The following is a 14,498-nucleotide window of genomic DNA, read 5'->3' on the forward strand; positions in this document are numbered from 1 at the left end:
AATATACATATGTACATATGTGAATTTGATGGTTCAAAAATGTTACATGTCTTTTTAATTTTAATCCAATAACATCTGCATCACATACCTGATATTTATTATCTTATGCCAATTACTCGTCTGTACAAAACCCTAAGATACTGAAATTTAAAGTTTGTTTAAAGGTTGTTTAAAAAAATAAATTTCACCATCGTAGTGCTCCAGGCTATTGTAATAATTTTCCGTGTAAGGTAGTGTAAAATAACAACGGTGTGCATCGATAACTGGGCAATGTAGCACTCTACAAGTGGCCATCGATGGAACTCCCATCTCTACTTCATTCATTCCGCTCTTCGTTGTTGTTCGCTCCGTTTTGGTTCTATTTTGTTTTTGTATTATAATTTATCCCGGTCCCGGCCAAGTGGCGGCCCAATTGGCGAATTAATTTTGTAAATCTTTAACGCGTTTCAAACAAAAAGACTATATTGTATATTTTTTTTCGATTTTTTTTATTGATTTGAGTTTTTTGTCGAAAAAAAATGTTCAAAAGAAAGTTTATAATCAATTAACACTTGAAATCATAAATAACCAAATCCTACTTTAAAGTTTCGCATATAATTTGTTTGTGTGTTGTGTGAATTTCTAAGAATTGTGAATTAAAGTAAGGTGCCAGTACAAGTACAGTACAGCATGCCTGTGAAGACCAGCGTCAGTCGGCAACAAAGCCAAACACCCGCCCAGCAGCTGCAGCAACAGCAACAGCGAGACATTGAAAATGGACTCTATCCCAATCTGCCGTCGGAGCGTCGCACACCGCCTACAAGGCCGCAGACATTGCGCCAGGATACAATTGATATGGAGGAGATACCATTGAATCAGCTCAACACACAGGAGCCAGAGGATCGACGCAAAATGCGTGAGATATTTGATAAGGTACACAACATATTCAGTTGTGTGTTTGTATGTGTTCATTATATGAAGTGGACACTGTAAATGCAATCGTGTGCGTGAATGAATGAATTTACTTTTTTCGTTTGTTTTCTGCGGTGGCTCTTGGGGAAAGTTGAGAACTAACGGTGAATCATACATATCTGGCTGGATCTGTTACTCCCGCCAGCCCATCTCTCTTCACTGTGAAATCTGCCCATTCCCTAATCTCCGAATGTCACTTGGGCCAAATGTCTGCCATTCAATTTTGCACCTTTAACGCAAACGTATTTCTTGTATGTTTTTTGTTTTTCTGCGTTTTTTTTGACATAAAATGATATGGGGAAAAAAAAGAATTATAAATCTTATCGCGTCCGTGTAAGCAAAAAAGACAGCAACAACAATAAGAACAAAAAATACAACAAAAAAAAAACCGGTTATAATTTATTGTTACCTTACGGCGGACAAGCATTGGCAAGGCGTTAGTCACTTAACCCCCAACGCCTCACTGCTCCCCTTGCTACTGTTACCGCAAATGTTAATGTTGTTGTTTCATTTTCATTATCAAGAGCAAGCATGTCATATTTAGACCCTCTCTCCCCACGCTCACTGTACCTTCTTGCATTATTTACTCTCTTTTTCGCCCACATGGCAACAATCACAGGAATTGAAAGTAAAAAAGGAGTAGCAGCAAAATAACGGCTAATATGCTGGAAATTCTTAAAATCCAAATTTAATGGCTAACGAAATAGCCTAGTTGATAAGACAAAAATTCGAGATTCGATTTCAGAATGGTTACTTAAACCAGAAACCTGTTTTGTTTTTTCATTTTAAAATTAGAATTGGAAATACCTTATCGTATGCAATTAGCATACAAGGAAAAAATAGAGTTAGTTTGATTCGATAGTCAATCTCTCCAGGCATCTCTCTCACTCTCTACCTGTCGCTTATGGCGCATTCCATAGTTAAGAGAAATAGTTCTCTTATTGTTAGAACAACCAACAAATATTGAACTAATCTTATCAAGTTCTGGTCAAACATTTATTTTTCAAGGGAATGACAGTGGTGGAGTGGGAGGAGTGGGTGATATAATAACCAACCCAACACTTTGAGATACATATATGTATTTGAATTACACATATTACCACAATCCAAACACACATAAATAAATTCATTTGTATATTTGTACATATACATACATATGTATTTAAGTATTATCAAATCAGGCCTAAGTTCCTATATTATTATGTCTTGTTAGTCATATTTCAAACTGTTTCGCGATCATAAAGTTAAGGTGTACATACATTTGTGTTTACCCCTTTGTTCTAGCCATGGAAATAGTGAAACAAAAAATAAAGAAATTTGTCATGCCTACATAAATAAAAATAGAATAAAAACGACATCCTACAAATTAGGTCCACATAATATTACTGCGCTGAAATTCTAGTAGCTTACAGAGCCTGCGAACGCCAGGGGCTCCAGCACCTATTAATTTATTATGATTCTCACTGGGAACCTTGTACGAAGGGCCCTAGGGCCTAAAAACTGCTACTTTAGTACATGGAATTTCATCTCGTCAATACTGAAATTTCAAAAGTTTCAAGAGGCCCTTTAACGTTCGAAGTTATTGCATATAATTTCATACGTATCATCCATCCCTCCAGTCTGGGCCTGTACATATGTACATATGTATGTGAACCACCTAGACAAAAGTACATACCTGGTTCGCTTCATATGAATAAGGGAACCGTTTTCGAAGATTCGAACCTGTACCAAAGTTATTATCAGCAAGACTTTGTTGCACGGGACTCCTAACACTTTTCTTGGTTTTGCAAACAATCTTAATAAACGTTTTTTTTTTCCTTTTGTGTGAACCAGGTAGTTTAAAAAGATATTAACTAAACCAAATATTTAAATATGAACATAATCAAATTATCTGTTCCAATCAAGAACGAAGTTATCGCTAAAGGACGAATATTATTAATCGACTGGTTGCGTTTTTGCTTAAAATTTGATAATTTGATAAAGGTCGACAATCACAATTGAGCTAAAAGGTTACTATGTTTAGAAATAAATCAGACCTAAATCAAAACAAATCCTACTTCAATGGACTTTTGCTTCAATGTTTTTGTAGTTGGCTTTTTGCTCACACATGTCTGGATATACATACACACATACATATGTACATTCATTCATAATATACCTACATACATTTATTAAGGTCTCTCTCACCTGTGTATTCCTTTTCCTATTACAGTCAGAAAATACTATTCAGACTTGTTTAGCATTATGTTTGTTTAACTTGGAAACTTTACTTTGCACACCTGAATCTATTCAGATCCGTGAATTTTCCATACATTTCTATGCCATCGCATTGCAGGTGCAGGTTCCCACTGCTCTCATTCGATTTGAAAACATAAAACTACATAAAAAACGAGAAAACAAAGCAGATGTCCAAGAAATAAAGAAACCTGGACAAAGCTAGGAAGTGAAAGAGATGGGAGATACATATGTATAAAGTATCCTTTCAATTTGAATCCAATTGACAGTAGCTTCAAAACGTTTTCCAGGACCTCTAAAGTATTAAATTTTAGAAAGCTAAGAAACACAGTGCCCAAAGTTTTAACACTCTGCCTTCCAGACTTTATTGGTCGGCCAATCTAATCCGTATTTGTTTACTTTTAAGCTTTCGATGTTTATAATTGCATGAAACACAAATACCGTTATAGCAAATAGATCAATAGAGTTAGCCTGCCTGCATGAGGTCTCGGTTAGCAGAGGTTTACATAATTTCGACGAATTATTTATAACAGATCTAAGATATATTCGCATTATTTTAATAAACTTTATTTTAGAATAGTTGTGCGGCTGATAAAGATTACTGGGTTGGAGAATGTCTTCTTGAAGAAATTCCATGTCAATGCCATCAAGAGGTTTATGCTCCCGACAGGTGGTATGGGGGAGGGGGAATTTTTAACCAGTTGTTATTTCGAAAAGTTTTGTTTTTGCCATTAGAGTTAGCCTCGATCCTTATATGGCCATCTTGGTTGGTTGGCTAGTTGATTATATGTCCACCGGTTTTGACTTGATTTGGTGACAATTGCCAATCGCTCTACCCTTCCCTCTCACACTCCCCCCACTCAACGCTTGTGACGCAAACTTACAATTTAATTTATAATTGAAAATTTTGAAAAATGACAAAAGGGGTCAAATTTGACCGCGGCGGGTGTTCATCTAGTCCGTGTCTACAACCAAATCGAAGAAGGTATCATTACTCCTATGCCTAAATTGTGATGTATCGATGTCATCATTGTCATCATCGGTTGTTGTTATGAGATCATGCCATGGACGACTTTCGATCTCCTCATCAGTTATGGATAGAAGCTCCGTCAGGCTGAGCAGTTGTTCTGGAGAATTACGACGTTCTCGTTGTCCTTGCCGTTGCTGTCGTGTTATCCTTGCCGTGGATTTCTGCCGTGGCCGAGCCTTGGAACCATCAGTAAAGAGATTGGTACAAATAAAAAATCCGGTCATGCTTAGGGATATTAATGCAGCCGTCAGTATGCCAGCTGATTCCTGACGATTGTCGTCCAGCTCATCAAAATCTAGATCACAATTTGTGGAGCCTTCAATCCAGCTAGTTAACCACGAACGAACAAACCAACTTGTCCATTGTCGTACCATTTCCATGATGGTAAGAGATTGTGGAAGGGGCAGAGGGAGGAGATACGGGGTTAGGGTTCCGTCCTAGTCAAGTGTAAGGGATTGAATGAATGAGTGACTTGCGAAACTAGAGAATTAAGAACTCAAGGCCTACTTATTTTTCATTTTTCCGTTACCAGCACGATTCTGATGGCGATGGTCACATCAATGTCCATGAACTGAAGGAACTCATTTCGGATGGCTATTGTCGGGACATTCCGGCCTATATAGCCGAACAGATACTGCGACGCGGCGATGCCGACAACAATGGCCAATTGGACTTTGAGGAATTCTATGAAATGTCCTTGCATCACAAATTGATGGTGCGTAATCTTCTAGCCCGCTACTGCCGCTATGTTGTGCCGCCACCCAAACCACTGGAGGGCGATGAGCCCGATGGAGCCTATGAGAAGCAAATGTCCATCTGTCCGCCACCATTGACCATGGTCATATTCTCGATTATTGAGATTATTATGTTTCTGGTTGATGTCATTTATTTTCAGTGAGTATTTAGTGGGAGTGTTTGAACTTCCTCATCATTGTCTATCTAATTCTAGGGACGATCCCAATCATACGGACCGCTTGGGCGAGAGCACCAATGGACCGGCAGCAACTCTGTTCATTTACAATCCTTACAAGCGTTATGAAGCCTGGCGCTTCCTTAGCTACATGTTCGTCCATGTCGGGATTATGCATCTGATGATGAATTTGATTATACAAATCTTTTTGGGCATTGCCTTGGAGCTAGTACATCATTGGTGGCGTGTGGCATTGGTCTATTTGGCTGGTGTACTGGCTGGTTCCATGGGCACATCCCTGACCAGTCCTCGCATTTTTCTTGCCGGAGCCTCTGGTGGTGTCTATGCCCTAATTACGGCCCATATTGCGACCATTATAATGGTGAGTAGGTGAACATATTTGTGTTTAACAAATCCATCTAATAATTTGAGATTTTCTTCTGCAGAACTACTCGGAAATGGAATATGCAATTGTACAGCTGCTGGCCTTCCTTGTCTTCTGTTTCACGGATCTGGGCACTTCGGTGTATCGCCATCTAACAGATCAGCATGATCAAATCGGCTATATAGCACATTTATCGGGCGCTGTGGCTGGTCTCCTCGTTGGCATTGGTGTGTTGCGCAATCTTGAAGTTAGGCGCTGGGAACGCATCCTTTGGTGGGTGGCTGTTATCTTTTATTTTGCCCTAATGACAACTGGCATCATCATACACGTCTTTGTGCCCGACTATTTCCCCAAGCCCGAGTACAACTAACAGGCATGGACCACAGAGAAAAAAAAAATTAACAAAAATTTAGTTATAACTTTAAATCACTTAGCCTTTAGCCCTTAGGTTGATTATTCAAGTCCAAAGTGCACTTTGCTATTATTTAACGAAAAGTTGTTGTTGTTATAACAACGCGTACAACTTTGTTTGGGCATAAGCATACAAACATACATATATTTATACATACAAATCTACATACAATCTATACTCGTATACATATAATTTATTTTCAAAAAACAAACAAATATTTATCTATGTGTGTTTACCCCTAATGTATATGTACATATATATATTTTTGATACCCTTAATATATAATTGGGATATACCATCCATATTTTGACCACTACACACATCTATTATCGTTCGTCATGACACAAAAACGGTATACAAATATATAAGATATATACATACATATATAGTATTGTACTTAACCATAATCTTGATCTGCACAATTTTTCATATTATTGCCATTCTTACATCTTTATATATTATTTGCCACACCCACAAATGTTCATAAAAATATTTTGCTACGATGATGTTTTTTTTTTTTACGAACTAGAATAAATAAGGAATTTAGTTATATATGTATATATATATATATACGTGAATGATCTATTAAAGAAAGAAATCTTTTAAATTAAACGCAGAAAAACTGGTCTACCAATTTCGGTTTCTAAATAGAAATTTTATTGATGATTCATTTCATAACATTGCAAAAAAATTGTTAAACACAAATTTCGGATTATACATATACAGCTAGATGAATGATCGATCCTAGCTCTCTCCCTATTTAGCCACTTTGCAGCTAACAAGGAAGAACACAAATATAAAATGTCTCTTCAGTTAATACTTTTTTGTTGTTGTGGTTTGTTTGTTTTGTGTGTGGTGTGTGTGTGTGTGTATGGGGAGGTCTCTTTTTTTTCATTGTGATGGCTCTCGAAGACTCAGTCTTGATATTCTCTGGGGGATTACAAGAGGTATAAACGAAATAGTATATATATCGAAGGATAGATGGTGAATAGTGGAGAAGTGAGGGGCGAGAGAGATCGAGAGGAAAGTTATCCAAACGAAAATTGGATTCAAGGAGCTGTTGGTTTTGGTTCTTTGAGCATCTGATCTTGATCTAGTTGATGCTGCTGTGCCCGGGTCATTGGTTTGCCGACATCTGGCCGATTCAAGAATTGAAGCTTTGTTGTGTCACGCATGGCTATTTTGGCTACACTTAGCCAGGCCTGCGGCATCATGTGATGCAAAATAGACTCGAGCCGTTCCATTGGTAAATATGCCACACACTGACCATGATCAGTTTCATAGCAATCGTCGGAGCAGAAATTCAAGTGATCGTTGGCAGGAATGCCTGGAACGGGTCGACGCACTGGCACTACATCTTTGCCCTTGCACAAATAATTTGTGGCGCTTAGTAGCTGAGCCGCGAGGCCCATTCGCAAAACCCTTAACTGATCAGCATTATCGCTGACCGCTTGCATCACAGCATTGGTCATATTGGCTGTATTATGCATACATTTAGGCATTAACAGGAGTTCCTCCAAGTTTTTGCATTTGGCCATTAGATGGCCGAAATCTTCATCCACATCCACATTGACCAATTCCAAACGTTTGATCTGACCAGCAGCAGCCAAGCCCTGCATTATGTCGTGTATGGGAAAAACATCCATCAGCTTGTGTTCGTTCTCCAATCGAAAATGTCTAAGATTCGTAAGAGCTGGCAATACCTCCTGGCCCAATTGCACCCGATCCACATCCAAGCAAGAACCCAACACGAGAGTCTCCAGTTTGGTCAATGCTTTCAGCTGACCAATCTCCATTTCATCCAGATTTGTAGCTCCACGCACACACAGCTCAGTCAAGTTGGTAAGTTGGCCGATCGCGCTCAATGAATTGATTTTCGCTGTGGGATCAATCATATGCAGTCGCAGTACCTTCAGTCCGTGCATGGCCTCCAGATTCGACAGATTGAGCAAATTGCTGGTGCAAATGGAACGCAGTTCCAGCAGATGTGTTAGATGCTTAAATACCAAATGCAAAAACTCCGCATCACTGGGATCTGTGCGTAACACTCTCAGAGATTTTAATATACGCAAATCACCGGTCAATCGCAATTCCGGCTTAGCCAATATCATGCCCATCATGTCCAAATTCCTAGTACGATGACGAGCCAACTCTCGCAAGCAAAAAATCCAGCTACTAATATAAGTATCCCTTAGAGTGACGGATCTCCAGACACTTCTATCCCGGCTGACCATGGCCCAGGTTTTGCACACATGTGACATATTGGCACGTTCCTTAGAGGAAGGGGGAGATGGAGGGAGAGAGAGAAAGAGATTAAATAAGTGAAATTAAATGATGGTGGTCACTTACCTTTAGGGTCATAGTTTTCATAATGCCCATTAGAACTTGACAGCCATTATGTGCATTGCCCAAACTCTCTAATATTGCGTTCTGATTCAATTTTTTGGGTCCTGCTATGCGCTTGTTATAAAGTTGATCGTATCTACTATTCCAGCCATCTATTACCGATTGGGGAACTCTAGAAAATGAGGGGGAAACATAAAGTTTGCTTTAACAATCTTAAAAGATTACAGAGTGAGGGTAATGCGGGTGTGATTGGGGATGCGGGTGAGCAGATATTACACTAAATTCTTTGCGACTCTGTGGTTGAGTAGGATGGTGGACTCACACGGGAGAGGAACGACGAGTTGGAATCCTTGGCGGATTGTCCAAAATTGCAATTGCTTTACGGCCACCAATGACCACAATCTCCTGCCAGCGAGGCGTGTCTGGACTTAGAACGTTATCGCTAAGCAATTGGGCAGGAGGCAATTGGCCCGGTTGTTCCATTTGTTCGCTAATCTCGAGCATACTAGCACCACTGCCATTGCCATCTTCATCCTCCACTTCAGCCTCGTTGTCGGCGTCATTATCAAATGATGAATCCTGACTCTGACCCTGTGTTGAGAGTTTTAATTGTGCTGCTGCTGGAGGAGGTGGTTGCTGTTTCGCTGCCGTGTGCTTGCTGGATGTTTGCGCACTGCAAAAAAGAGAAGCATCAGAAGAGATGCTGGCAGAAGATTGAACAAAACATACGACCTTACCTACGCTTGCGCGAAGAGCTTACACTAGTTGCTCCGGATTGAGTATGGGTCACACTACAACTATTTGACCCATTGGTGGACGCCGCCGCCGCTATTGCGCGGGCATTGCCTTTAACGGCCATGGTAGGTGTCCATCCTTCAGGCGGTGGACTAGCTCCCTTAGGTACCTTTGGCTTGGGCACCCGTTTTCCGGACACTGCCGGCGTGGAGGAGAAGAAACTGGGCTGCGATCTCGCATTGACCGGCACAGCACGACGCACTAGCTCAAACTCTGGACCCACCTCTTGCGATACACGTTGAAAGCAAAAATGATCAATTGTCAGATCGCCTTTAAGTTGGGGTATAATGTCTTCACGTGACCGAAACTTGCGACCCTCTGGCGAGATGAAGAACACATCGCCAGACCGTCGATGGGTATCAGTGCTTGGCAAGACCAGTTCACGTTTCCAGCCATGGGCAAAAGGAAGCCGGTAATGTTCATCGGTTGGCTTTAATTTCGGTGTGGGCGGACGACGCGTCTGCTGAGCCGACAGTCGTTCGGACCTTTTAACTGTGGCCGACGTCTCTTCCGCCTTGGTTTTAGACAAACCACTAGGTGGTGCGTGTGGTTCATCGGCATTTTTATCTGCTTGGGGGTGGAGGGGTTTTTTCTCCTGCTCCTGTTGTTGCTGCTCTTCCGCCTCCGCCTCCTCCTCCTCCTTGTGTACTACTTGTTGTTCCTGCTCCACTTTCTGTGTTTTATTCACAAAATTAACATTGTCTATTAATGACACATTTGCCTCACTCAGAGATCGCTGTCTACTCGTATCCGAGTCTCGTTCTGGGCTACTCGCGACACTGAATGATTTAGAGCGTCCACTTAGTCGGCATCCTGATGGCAATGTTGATATTTTTGTACGCTTAGCTTGTAAATGCTGTTTGTCCTGTTCCGGTTCTTCATCTCCAACTACATCTTCATTGCCTTCCACCTCTGCGCTCTGGATCATGCCACCAGAAGCACAACGTTTACGTACACGTAAAACATCTTTATCCCTTTCATGATCTTCTCGTGGTGTCGCTTCCTCCATAGGCTCTCCCATTTCCGTCTTTGGAATAACATTTTCCTAATATAGGAGAGAGATATGGAAATTGGGGAAAACATTTAGTTAGGTTAATAGGTTCGATTGAGGTAAGATTTAACCTTCTGGTGCTCTTGGTCTGGTTCACTGGTGGGTGGTAGATTAATTTGGTCTTCTACTTCTGGTTTAGGTTCTAGTTCCTCTACTTTTGCCGCGGAATATGCAATTGCACTTGGAGTGATCTTAGTTGTCGATATCAGATTTATGCAACTTGATGTTGCTGTTGTTTCTGTTGTTAGAGTTGCTTGTTCATCTGATGGGGATGCTGGCCTTGGTGTAGGGATTGAAATTGGTTGTTGCATGGGTGTTGGAGTAGTGGCATTTGAATTTGGATCAGAGATTGTTGAGGATGCCGATGGAGAGTCAAAATGCTTCTGCTGCTGCTCCGCCAGTTCTGTCTCATAACGTTCTGGTGGAAAAATGCCCAGGCCGCTAGCACCAATTGTCCTAAGATCGCCAGGAGACGGCTGCAATGTAGAGATGTTAGCGCTGATCAGAGAGAGTCAAAAAAATATTCTTTTTACCTGTCTCTCCGATTCCGAATCGATGCTTTGGGTTGAGGATAAATTTGGAAAACTTCCCGAAAATCCAATTAAAACTGAATCTCTGGAATTGCGACGATCCTTGGATTTTTTGGTTTTCTTTTTCTTAGGTTTTCGTATGGCTAGTGAATGGGAGGGTAAATATGTGAGTTAATGATGAGCGGGATGGATGTACTGGGCTTACCACCAGGTTTAGGTTCACTGGATGGTGTGGGCGACGACGAGCCACTGCTGCTGCTGCTGGAGGAGCCGCTGGTGGTAGCGGTGCTACTGCTACTGCCATTAGTGGTGGTAGTGCTATCGCTTAAATCTCCAGTAGACACCGACAAGGCCCGTTCCACAGCATTCGCATTGGCCAGCAAGACACGGTCCCGTAGGCTGGCCGGACTACGATGATGTAGTAGATTGTGCTTCCTATCCGGAGAGGGAGATGTGAATTTTGAGGATTTACTTAAGCGAGACTTCGAACGCTTGTATTTCTTGGCATAGTCGGTGGTTTTCGCAGCAGCCGCTGTCGCTGACGAAGACGTACCAGGAATATCATCATCCGCTGAGCTCATGTTGCTCTCTCTAGAAAACAAACAAAAGTAATCAATCAAGCACTATAAAATACCTAGAAGGGATTATGTGATGAACGGATCTTTGTGTTTTTCTTTGTCATACATCCTACATACAGCTGCCTTTATTGTTTTAAAAAAAAGTTTGAAACAAAACGCGGTAACGGTGAAAATAGCAAGATATGTTTGTTTTTTTTTCCTGCATAAAGCTTACTTGCGTACACACAGACACACACTCAAAATTGGTTTACATTGGCAAACATTTAAACCGTTTCTTAGCGGTACTTCAAAGGATAAAAACAATGCATCAATGTGCAAGTTTTTGAAGACACTAACGGTTGTTTACACAAACATACAAACACATATCAAATTTTACGCACAAGTCTAATTGTCTGCTTTGGATGTTTGTGCATATGTACATATATATGTATGTAGGTGTGTGCGTATTCGAGATACAGAACCTAGTGCAGCCCTTTTTGATTTAATTAAGAATGTCACTTCATTGATTCCAATTTCCTACTTATTGGTACACCTCAACTACAAAACACGTACGTACTTTCACAATAAACAGCAATCAAAAGATACTTCAAACAAAAGTAAAATTTGCAAACCGCGTTCAATGCAAACTAGAGATGGCAAAATCATTGGGCACTATTTCGTGTTTGTCAACACTAGCGCTAGTATTGTGTGTTATCTGTCACTTTTCGATAACATACCAAAAACTATATTTAATTAATTGTAAAAAAAAGGAAGAAAATTTAAGCAGTAAGTTTGTTTGTTTTTCCTTTTAATTTTAGCAAATAAATTTTGTTAATAAACCGAAAATCTCTTTCCCTTAGCCAGTTGACAAAATGGTGTGTGTGCCTTGCTTCATTATACCTTTGCTACTCTACATTTGGCACAAATTCATTCAGCCCATAATTCTACGTTACTGGAACCCCTGGGAGAAGAAGGATGCCCAGGGAAATATAATAAAAGCAGGACCCGATTTCCCATTCGAGTGCAAAGGTGGCGTGTGTCCTTTTGTGCCCGGTAGCAAGAATAAAGATCAAGCAGTAAATACTGACAACGAAACCCGGGAAGCAACCATAACATCGACCACGACAGCTGACTCAAGGTCAACCGCTGAGCCCGTCTCCACCTCGGAAACGAAGAAGCAAATCTAGTCCTAACATTGATCTGAATTCCATCTACACATATGTATTTGTAGATGTAGATGAATATTATACATACATGTACATGTACATACATATATTATTTTTTGTTTTGGTAGCAATTAAGTTTTAACTAAAAACGCACACACATTCACCGAGCAGCGTATTTCCAGCACCCTATGACCATGGTGGGTTTAATTCTTTAGTTGTTTATTATATATATTGTTTATTCTACCAATATATTCCATAACAAATATAAATTCCTACACGTTTAATGGCAATGTCACATTAAGATTTTGATGATTGGTCTCAACTCAATTGCTTAATGAATCCCTATTAAGCAATTGAGTTGAGACCTCATTTAACTTCTTAATTTTAAGTAAGTTCTTGTAAAATCCACTGAACAAAAGTCAAAAGTAGCTCTGTAGAAATTGCTGAGTGGGTAACAGTCATAGCTCGCAAATAACTGTTGACACTTTTCCATTGTCTGCAAATAAGTGTCTTTGACTGACACAATAATAAAGACTCAGACAGAAACTGTTCTTGTCGCGACTGACTTAGCTCTGTTACTAACAGTTCTTCTCAATAGAGTAAATCTTATAGGATCAAATTAGGTTTCTAACTTTATCCAGTGAAGAGCGTGGGAGAATCATGGCACTGCGTGATGTGGGGATGTCCATTCGCAAAATTGCAGAAAATATTGGAAGGAATAAAAACACAGTGGAAAAGTTACTGAAAGACCCGGAAAATTATGGAAAAAAGCCCCGTTCTGGTCGGCCACCATTGATAGGCAGCGAAGACAAAAGGCAAATAAAAAATATTGCGGTGAAAGAAAATATCAGCGCATCCCAAATAAGGGATAAATTGTCTCTACCGAGACGTGTGCAGCAAATCCTGCAAAGCTGCGAGAATGTTTCATGTGAAAAAAACTCTTTAAACCAGAACTACTGCCTAAGAATAAAACTGCTAAATGAATTCAGAAAATTATGTCCAGTTGTTGGAGACTGGCGAGGATTGGATTTTTCAGGCTTAAAGTTTGTTCAGTTAGTTTTTGTTTTGTTTCAAGACAGATAATGAATTTGTCCCAATTATTTTTTTTCGCTTGAACACTTTTTGTTTTACTTTTTTCTAATATCCTAATTATAAATAGGTTATACAATATAGTTTATAGAAAAATTTGTTTTGTAAATATAGTATTCGGTTCAGTTGTTGAAACTAACAACACATTGTCCCATTTACTCATTGCGCGCACCTTATTACACTACGTATAACACTAGTGTATACAGCCGTTTAGGTGCAAGGTTATCATTTTATATGTATGTAACAGGCAGAAGGAAGCTTCTCCGACCCTATAAAGTATAAATATTCTTGATCAGGATGAACAGCCGAGTCGATCTAGCCATGTCCGTCTGTCCGTCCGTCCGTCCGTCCGTATGAACACGCAGATCTCGGAGACTATAAGAGCTAGAGCCACCAAATTTGGTATGTATACTCGTGTATTATGTACATATATAGAGTTAATTGGAATTTCGGCCACGCCTCCTTACGCCCCCAGGAATCACATAAAACTATTTTTCTTAAAAAGTATAACAGCTAGAGACATCAAATTTAGTTTGTATACCCGCTTAGTTAGCGCGCAGAAATTAATTCTTCAAACTTTTTGCCACGCCCCCTTACGCCCCCAGGAATCACATAAAACTGTTTTTCTTAAAAAGTATAATAGCTAGAGACATCTAATTTGGTATGCAGACTAGTTTAATAGACGCGCAGAAACTGGCTATTTAAAAATTTTGCCACGCCCACTTCCTCCCCCGCAAATTAATCAAAACTGATTTTATCAGAAACAAACAAAGCTAAAGTCACAAAATTTAGTATGTATAATGGCTTAGTATGCGCGCAGGGTATATATATTTTCATATTTTGCCACACCCACTTCCATAATTAAGAAAAAACCGATTTCCTCCTGTATTTTTTTGACTATCGCATTCAAATTCGGCAGACTAATTAATCTTATCTATTTCTACAAAACTACCAAATTTTGAAATCGGACTAGAAACATGCAAAATATGCGTATGAACGTATTTTACTAAGCGGTCCACAAGGCCAGAATTGGCCGTTGGC

At 40.0% G+C, this 14,498-nt stretch overlaps 3 protein-coding genes across 4 annotated transcripts; 2 read left to right on the forward strand and 1 right to left on the reverse strand.

Moving 5' to 3' along the window:
- The first annotated feature begins 340 nt into the window (after positions 1 to 340).
- Positions 341 to 6,421, forward strand: rho-4 (rhomboid-4). The gene is made up of 4 exons (XM_068302198.1): positions 341 to 912; positions 4,749 to 5,110; positions 5,166 to 5,508; positions 5,573 to 6,421. The coding sequence occupies exons 1-4, from the start codon at positions 670 to 672 to the stop codon at positions 5,879 to 5,881; spliced, it is 1,257 nt and encodes a 418-aa protein (XP_068158299.1). The 5' UTR covers positions 341 to 669; the 3' UTR covers positions 5,882 to 6,421.
- A 136-nt stretch (positions 6,422 to 6,557) lies between these two features.
- On the reverse strand, positions 6,558 to 11,792 carry LOC137586209 (serine-rich adhesin for platelets). The gene is made up of 8 exons (XM_068302199.1): positions 11,776 to 11,792; positions 10,851 to 11,236; positions 10,649 to 10,788; positions 10,187 to 10,591; positions 9,007 to 10,109; positions 8,592 to 8,942; positions 8,273 to 8,441; positions 6,558 to 8,196 (listed from the first exon to the last, which is right to left on the reverse strand). The coding sequence occupies exons 2-8, from the start codon at positions 11,224 to 11,226 to the stop codon at positions 6,973 to 6,975; spliced, it is 3,768 nt and encodes a 1,255-aa protein (XP_068158300.1). The 5' UTR covers positions 11,227 to 11,236; positions 11,776 to 11,792; the 3' UTR covers positions 6,558 to 6,972.
- Positions 11,793 to 11,843: 51 nt separating this feature from the next.
- LOC137586210 (UPF0729 protein GD16342) lies at positions 11,844 to 12,652 on the forward strand. 2 transcript variants are annotated; one of them, XM_068302201.1, is made up of 2 exons: positions 11,844 to 11,988; positions 12,063 to 12,652. In XM_068302201.1, exon 2 carries the CDS (start codon positions 12,075 to 12,077, stop codon positions 12,387 to 12,389), a length of 315 nt encoding a protein of 104 aa, XP_068158302.1. In that variant the 5' UTR covers positions 11,844 to 11,988; positions 12,063 to 12,074; the 3' UTR covers positions 12,390 to 12,652. The 2 variants fall into 2 exon arrangements, with proteins under 2 accessions (XP_068158302.1, XP_068158301.1); XM_068302200.1 differs by having other exon boundaries at positions 11,937 to 11,988; positions 12,067 to 12,652.
- Positions 12,653 to 14,498: the final 1,846 nt, after the last annotated feature.

The sequence above is a fragment of the Drosophila tropicalis genome, unplaced genomic scaffold (genome assembly GCF_018151085.1).
Source record: "Drosophila tropicalis isolate 14030-0801.00 unplaced genomic scaffold, ASM1815108v1 contig_952, whole genome shotgun sequence".
NCBI lineage: Eukaryota > Metazoa > Arthropoda > Insecta > Diptera > Drosophilidae > Drosophila > Drosophila tropicalis.

What these genes read in the sequence shown, in the direction of transcription:
- rho-4 (XM_068302198.1), top strand. Translation starts at nt 670, where the DNA reads ATGCCTGTGAAGACCAGCGTCAGTCGGCAACAAAGCCAAACACCCGCC. An exon ending in TGCGTGAGATATTTGATAAG is followed by an intron (nt 913 to 4,748) that starts GTACACAACATA and finishes TTCCGTTACCAG; the next exon opens with CACGATTCTGATGGCGATGG. An exon ending in GTTGATGTCATTTATTTTCA is followed by an intron (nt 5,111 to 5,165) that starts GTGAGTATTTAG and finishes ATCTAATTCTAG; the next exon opens with GGACGATCCCAATCATACGG.
- LOC137586210 (XM_068302201.1), top strand. Translation starts at nt 12,075, where the DNA reads ATGGTGTGTGTGCCTTGCTTCATTATACCTTTGCTACTCTACATTTGG.
- LOC137586209 (XM_068302199.1), bottom strand. Translation starts at nt 11,226, where the DNA reads ATGAGCTCAGCGGATGATGATATTCCTGGTACGTCTTCGTCAGCGACA. An exon ending in ATTCGGAATCGGAGAGACAG is followed by an intron (nt 10,592 to 10,648) that starts GTAAAAAGAATA and finishes TCTACATTGCAG; the next exon opens with CCGTCTCCTGGCGATCTTAG. An exon ending in ACTCGTCGTTCCTCTCCCGT is followed by an intron (nt 8,442 to 8,591) that starts GTGAGTCCACCA and finishes CTCATTTTCTAG; the next exon opens with AGTTCCCCAATCGGTAATAG.